Raw genomic sequence first — 7,251 nt, 5'->3', positions numbered from 1 at the left:
GCGGGGGGGGGACTGTGTGCGGGAGGGAACGGGACTGTGTGCGGGGGGAACTGTGCGCGGGAGGGAACGGGACTGTGTGCGGGGGGGGGACTGTGTGCGGGGGGAACTGTGCGCGAGAGGGAACGGGACTGTGTGCGGGGGGGGGGGACTGTGTGCGGGGTCGGGGGTCGAGGTGGCAGAAGGCGCTGTGCGCCCGTTGCTCGGCCCCGGGTTTCCCGTGGGAACACACTGGCACTGTCGGGCCCGGGATACTTGCTCGGCCCAAGGGCAGAGTCCTGCTTAGTAAGAAAACGGGGGTGAGGGAAGTTTTCTGAAAGAAACTTCTGCTCAGGGCTTGGCTGCAGTCGAAGCCGTTGTTAATAGCACTGATAAAATGACAGGATGATTGATGATAACTTGCATGAAAAGAAATGCCTTTATTTTAATTTTTGCCCTTTTCAGCATGTTTCCAGAGGCTTCTGCTGCCTGGTCCCTCTGACTTCAGTGGGTTTAACGTGCACCTGTCTTCTCACCAGCTCTCTTAGCTCCTTCAGCCACGTTTATCTCCACCTCCTTTTCCTGGGTAACCCAGGTGATGTCTTCACAATATCTTGGGCGCGTTGTGCTCAGAGCCGAGAAAAGCACTGATTTCAAAATTGAATGGAGAAACACGTTCTGAAGGAAGGAGGCTCCAGACGCAATAAGCCACTCCCGTGAAGTCTGGTAGCCATAGGACAGGCCGTACAACACAATGAAAAACGAGGACAGGATAGTTATAACTCCAACCAGTGCCCATGAGACAGGCACACACCACCACCAAAGAACAGGCTCTGTGGCCGGGGTCTTACGAAGTTCCCTGATGGTACTGCTTAATGATTTCCTTCGCTTCAGAAAGATGCTCCCTCCTGCATAACTACTGGACTTTGACCTCCTCCGGGAGGATGTAGCCCCTGGAGGGGATTTTGCATCAATCATCTGCTCCTCTGTTTCAATGACATTTGCAACTTTTTCAGGTAGTACGCAATTATTCCAGAACTCAGGCTTGGCCTCTGGGTACATCTTAGTCACTACAGGAGTAGGTTCCTTCTGGGAATACTTAAATAAGGCAATTATTAGCATTTCCACGGGGATTGTAAGCAAAGCACATTCAATTCCTACTGCTATTGATCTCAAATACCTCAGGTATATTGGAGATTCTTCAATCTTATCAGCGTTAAAGAACATAATGTTAACAAGCAAGTTGAATAATATTACTGCTAAACACGTAGACAACCTTTGGAATCTGGTGAAAGCACCAGTGACAGTGGGAGCAAAAATTGAGAACCACAGATGGTAGTCTATCATCCTCTTGTTAAAGTTAATAAGAAAATAGTCGATTCTGGGTAGGGGTGTTCTGGGGTCTGTGACAGAAAATTTCCACTCTTGTGGGGGATCATCCTTGGCACAAGAAAGCCATTTTCTGCACATAAAGGACCAGGCCTTCCTGGTGGATGTGTTCTCAATTTCAGCTCTGCTTAAGAACCAGCTTGGAGATGAGCCATCGTTATTAAGCCTGACCCTGAAGGAATGAATGTCTCCCAAGTCTTTCTTAGTGGTTATCAGAAAGCAATCAGTGCTTCCTCGCTGGAAAGCTGGAGAAGGGTGGTGCCATAAACAACGGAATTTACTCTTGCCATCCTCGCCGATGAGCTGCAGAGCGACAGCTGCTTTGGTTCCAGCATTACAGCGACTGCCTGTATACAAAGTGACCAAATAGCTCCCTTCATCAGAGGGGCTATTGTCTGGCAGGACCATAATGTATTTGATCTCCTTCTCAGCTCTGTCTTTTATTATGGCCCAGATGCACAAAAGAAAGTAGACAGCAAAAATAGAGGCCACTGTTATGAGGGTCAGTGGGTTTCTAGGTATGTGTGCTATCAGGTTTCTTCCTAGATCTACTGTGTTGGGAAGAACTACTACTTTGGCTGCCAGGAACTTGATGTTCGTTGCAGTTTGGGCTGACACGCTCCTGAGCTTCTGCACCGTGTTGCAGGCACAGTGTACCTTCTGCCAGTCGGTCTTGGAGCCAACCTTGCATGTGTCTCTGCTCCACGGGCTTCCAACCCCGTCCAGAAACAGGCACCGGTCATTAAAAATGTATATGCCCACCAGTCTCCGGTTCGGGTACCTTACAACATAGTGTGTCTCCAGGACAATGGAGATGTTCTGCCTGTCTGTGCCGTTTGCCTGAGCTATGGCTGTCAGCAGTGACTTTGGGAGACAGACAATATAGGGACCCTTAATGCTACACTCAGCACTGGCTGTCTCATTTCCACTGGCAACTGTTGACGTGTTGTGAGAAGCAGTAAACAAGGCTGTGGGCTGAGCTTGAGTGACATTGGCACCTGTAAATATTTTCACCTTGAAAGTAGCTTTTAGTTTTGTTGTGATCTGGAAGTATATGCTCGTGGTATTCCTGCTGACCTCAAAACGAAATCCTCCAGTTGTGTAAGATTCTGTTGTATCGGGTCCCATTATTAATGGAAAAGTTGTAGATCCATTACCTTTCCTGGCAAGAAAAACGTCTGCTCTTTCAGGCACGATCCCAACTAGATCCCCATTAGCCTTAGTCTCTGCCATTTTAAACCCCAAGACCATTGTTCTGATTTCTGCTGTGTAACCTAACCAAGGGAAGGGGGTCTTATCAAACTCAAAAATGGCAGTGGAAAACACAGTATCCTGAGCAAACCCTGAAACATTTCCTTTTTTCAGTGTTGGATAAAAGCAATTTCTGCAGGTGTCGCTGGTAGGGAAAGCATTTGCAGTGTTCCAGGCTTCATCTTTCTTCAGAGTGATATTCCAGTCTTTCGTTTCCATTAAAGTTTCTATTTCTCCAGGGACTTTGCCCCGGAAAGCTACCTCTGTTACACCTTCCATGATGGACAAGACTTGTTCAATTCCATCTGCACTGACATTCTTGAGATCCGTAAGATCAGATCTCAGGATGTTGGACAAGCATCTTAGTATTCCACTGGTCTGAATTTCTGCTTCCTCAGACCAATGGATCTGATTTCTCTCTATCTTCAGAATTCCTGTTACTTCTCTCAGTTTTGCAATGGCGAGGCCTTGTGACCTAATGTTCACTTCATCAACTTCCTCTGTGACTGCAGCAAGAACAGCCACTACTTGATTGACTCCCATAATGCTCTTAACCGAAATATTCAGGGCTGTTTTAATCAGGGTTTCCCGAAGCTTAGCCTGTGGGAGCTGGGGAGTTGGTACGGTTTTAACATAGTTTAAGATTGAGGCTGCCAGGTAAGCCAAATAACCAGCTCTAAGATTATCCCCAGCCTTTGGACCAGCTGTGCTTAAGCTGCTTGCTGAGGCCAGCAGTTCATGAAACACAGCGGGGAGTAATTGAGGGTTTGCTGGCTTCCGGATGGAGGTATGCAAAGTCACTTGGGTAAACGCCCCAAGGGAATCACGGACTTGAACATAAATTGTCAAGGTGTTTCTGTGAGAGGGCGCTCCAGGTGGGAGAAAAGATAGAGGACTTTTAGGCTCAGAACCAAAGTACAGAATTGTGCCAAATGTGTTTTCCACCACAGAAGTTACTTTGGTAGTTTCGGGTACGTTGGAAGCTACTATCACTTTATATGTCAGAGGTAAATTGCTGCCAGAAAATCCCTTGCATTTAACCACAAATTTTGTCAGAAAGGCTATACCCCGACGTGGGTTCAAGCTACACCTGCCGGCCCGAGGAGGAGTATTTACCCTAAATTTTCTACTGTAGACTGAGGTCCTACCATCCCAGGTACTTACTCTTAAGTGAAGTGTGTAGGATGGAGATGTAGCCCTTGTGAAAGTCAGAGCATGTATAGACATGTAAGCCCCAGACCTCCCCGTTGATGTTTTGGAAGACCAGTCAAAGCTAATTTCTCTACCGCTGCCTGACAAAAGGGACCAGTAGTAGACTGGCTTGTTGATTGGTTTACAGTTTAAGCATTTACCAGACAAGGCAAATCTCTCCGTTGGAATTAAAGTGCTACCACAGTTTTCAATGCATGCCACGTTCAGATGGAGTGGGGGGCCAGCCTCCACCTCTACCACTTGATCAGCATGGCTTATCCTTCTGCCCTTTTGAATCACTAGGCGAAAGTAGTATATGCTTCTTCCTGGGAGGGATTCAGGTGCCATTCTTTGAATGGGACCTGAGGGTGTTAACCAGCGCAAATCCTTCTGGGATGGATGGCATTTGTTTTCTGGCCTGAATTTCATGGTATTATAGTCTCTCAAATCTCTAGTGCAGTACCAAGTAAATGAGATTGATCCTTCCTGTGAATCAGGATCAGAGGATGCAGAGCCATCAAGAGTCCAGCTTTCAGAAAAACCCACCATGCGGAAGTCACCTCCTGAAATATTTGCCATTAGATTAGCTCTCTCGATCTGAACATAAATTCTGTCTTGCCCCCTGAGGATTTCTCTGGTGGTCATCGGCATTACCTCAACAGTGAAATAAAACAGATACAACCCATAATCTAAAGTATTACTGGGAACAGTTAAATGTATCATTTCTATGCCAAAAAAGGCAGAACTGTTCATTGGTTTTGACCAGTCCGGTGCAGTTTTTGTGTCCCTAACAGGATAGATGCGCCAAAAGGGCTTCACAGATATAGCAGTCTGGCATGCTACGAGCAATCTGACAAAGAGGTAAAAAGATTCTCCCCTTTTCCGGTACAGGATAATTGCTCTGCGATCAGTTCTCTGAATCCACACCAAGGTTATCTTACACTTTTTTTCCTGGCAAACCACTGGTGCTTCTATGGTTTTTTCAGTATAGTTGTTGACTCTGACTCTTAGAAGAGCCGGTGTAGGTGCACTGCCAGTACAGTTCACCTTTGCCACAAACCCCGTGTAATTCTCTGCGTCAAAGGGTAAAGCAGAGCGACGGACAAAACGTGTGGCGTTTTTTACATGATCGCTGTATGTGTATGTGCTGTTCTGGACAACGTGGTCTTTTTGTGTTCCAAGGAGCTGCAGATGGAAGGTCCACTCACACTGCAGCATCGGATGTTGGGTGGGGATAAACCACACTAAATAAGTAAAGTTCTGCAGAAAAGAAGGGCGGCTACTGAAAACATGTACTTCAAGGTCTCTTTCTGCCAGAGACCTAAACAAAGCCCTCTTCTGATTCATATAAAGGTACATATTGAACTTGTACTCCTGGAAGGTCACAAACTCTATGGTGAGTAAGTAGGAGAGCTCTTTGTATTGGTAGAAGACAGTGCGTGTATTAGGGCAATCTGTGGAAACAGGGCTGTTGTTTTCTTTAGATGTGTAAAATGTTCCCTGGCTGTACCTGAAAATGTAAGTGCTGCTGTTGGTCTTCCCCGGGTGAAGGTTCATGTGGGTGGGAGTTTCTCTGCCTGCAGTTAGGATCAAAGTACCATTGAGTAGGTGCAGTTCTCCTGACAGTTCCTCAAACCTCTTTCCATCAACATGAAAGTAAACACTGGCCACCACTATCTCGCTCTTGCTCTGAGGTGTGGATATGGCACAGAAGTTGCTCGGTGTCATAAAGGAACTGTAGGAGCGGAGCCAACCTCCTATAGCCTGTGTGTCCACCAGTCTGTAGGCAAGTATGCTCGTGGTCAGGGGCTGAAGCCTCCAGGACAAGCTAAGGGGCTGCTGAGAAACACTAAGGAGCTTGGAGCCAATGCTGAGGACATGCAGCAAGTCGGGCTCCACCTTGAGGGAGAGGCTGAGGCTTATCTGAGGCATCTGCTCAATAGTGACCGAAGCAACGTGGATCCCGTGGTTTCCATAGCGCACAGTCAAGCGGTAGCTGTGGTAGGTGGCACAGGTCCGTTGCAGCGCAGCTGTTGGGTAGATAGCAGGTGGCGGTGTGTCTTGGTACTCGCCGCTGGGAAGGAGAAGGGTCGAGGGGCTGCCTCCCCCGCTGCTGAAGCGGTACTGCCAGTGGGCACTCTTGAGGCGTGCACACCAGCCCAGCTCCACCGGCTGCCACACGCGGATCAGACGTGTCTGCGGCCAAAGCACGAACAGCCGCACGTCCTGCACGGAGATCTCGATGCTCACGTTGTGGTGAAAGCACTCGGGTGCAGCGCAAGAAGCAGACGAGCATTGCACCGTAAGGAGGCTGGAGGCCCCGGGCAGAGGAGCGTGTCCTGCCTGCAGCACCACCTGGCCTGACCAGCTCGAGGTGTTCCTCACACAGGCCGAGTCCAGGTACCAGAAGCAGCGAGGTGGGGGTGGCGGCTGCCCCTCTGTCCACTCTACCTCCGGCCTTGCTCCCGGGCCGGGCCCGTAACGCAGGGTCACGGTGCTGTTCCACAGGCACGAGACCCTGTGCTCATTGTCCTGCCGCTGGGAGACTCGGCCGTGAGGGCCCGGGCAGCTGACCCGCAGGGGGGATGGCTGGAGACGGGGACGGGACGCCCCCGAACCCCGGGGGCAACAGGCGAGCAGCTGCAGGAGCAACAGGAGGTGCGCGGCCATCGCGGTGAGAGGTGACGGGGCGCGGGGAGCGCGGCCTCACGGGCGCTGCCCAACAGCCGGACCGGGGGCCCGAGAGGACCGGAACGTCCTCCGGGACGCAGCCGGTGAGAACGGTATATAAGGTCGGACACCGCGGACCGGAGGAGGGTCCGGAGCAATGAACGAAGACTTTGGGCCAGTGATGGCCACGGGCTCCCTCAGCGTCGGCGCGAGGGCTCCGCGCGCGCCAACCGTCCACGTTCGCCGCCCGCGCGAGGCCCCGCCCCCGCCGGGCCCGGCCCCAGCGCGAGGGACCGCGGGGCTGTGCAGGGACCATGGCGGCGCTGAGGGACTGCAGGGTGAGGGCAGCGCTGCGGGGTGAGGGACTGCGGGGTGAGGGCAGCGCTGCGGGGTGAGGGACTGCACGGTGAGGGGCTGCGGGGTGAGGGACTGCACGGTGAGGGCAGCGCTGCGGGGCGAGGGACTGCGGGGCGAGGGACTGCGGGGTGAGGGGCTGCGGGGTGAGGGACTGCGGGGTGAGGGACTGCACGGTGAGGGCAGCGCTGCGGGGTGAGGGACTGCGGGGTGAGGGGCTGCGGGGTGAGGGACTGCGGGGTGAGGGGCTGCGGGGTGAGGGACTGCACGGTGACGGCAGCGCTGCGGGGTGAGGGACTGCGGGGTGAGGGCAGCGCTGCGGGGTGAGGGACTGCACGGTGAGGGCAGCGCTGCGCGGTGAGGGCAGCGCTGTGCGGTGAGGGACTGCGCGGTGAGGGCAGCGCTGCGGGATGAGGAACT

The 7,251-nt window shown here is 51.9% G+C and overlaps 2 protein-coding genes across 8 annotated transcripts in view; one reads left to right on the top strand and one right to left on the bottom strand.

Annotated features, from left to right (window-relative positions):
* Positions 1-393: 393 nt before the first annotated feature.
* PKDREJ (polycystin family receptor for egg jelly) lies at positions 394-6,711 on the bottom strand. Its single transcript, XM_027660836.1, has one exon. The coding sequence runs from the start codon at positions 6,475-6,477 to the stop codon at positions 490-492; it is 5,988 nt and encodes a 1,995-aa protein (XP_027516637.1). The 5' UTR covers positions 6,478-6,711; the 3' UTR covers positions 394-489.
* Positions 6,712-6,746: 35 nt separating this feature from the next.
* Positions 6,747-7,251, top strand: part of TTC38 (tetratricopeptide repeat domain 38) — a 29,419-nt gene continuing 28,914 nt past the window's right edge. For all 7 annotated transcript variants that reach the window (XR_003530530.1, XR_003530529.1, XM_027660854.1 and 4 more), the window contains exon 1: positions 6,747-6,815. Coding sequence is in view for 5 of the 7 variants with exons in the window: in XM_027660854.1 (XP_027516655.1) it covers positions 6,792-6,815 (24 nt within the window). In the remaining 2 variants the exon portion in view is untranslated. The remainder of the gene's footprint in view (positions 6,816-7,251) is intronic.

This window comes from Corapipo altera, unplaced genomic scaffold (assembly GCF_003945725.1).
Source record: "Corapipo altera isolate COAL_440 unplaced genomic scaffold, ASM394572v1 239, whole genome shotgun sequence".
Classification (NCBI taxonomy): domain Eukaryota; kingdom Metazoa; phylum Chordata; class Aves; order Passeriformes; family Pipridae; genus Corapipo; species Corapipo altera.
This window is presented reverse-complemented; position numbering and strand designations above follow the sequence as displayed.

Excerpts from the sequence above, each read along its gene's own strand:
- PKDREJ (XM_027660836.1), bottom strand. The coding sequence starts at position 6,477 with ATGGCCGCGCACCTCCTGTTGCTCCTGCAGCTGCTCGCCTGTTGCCCC.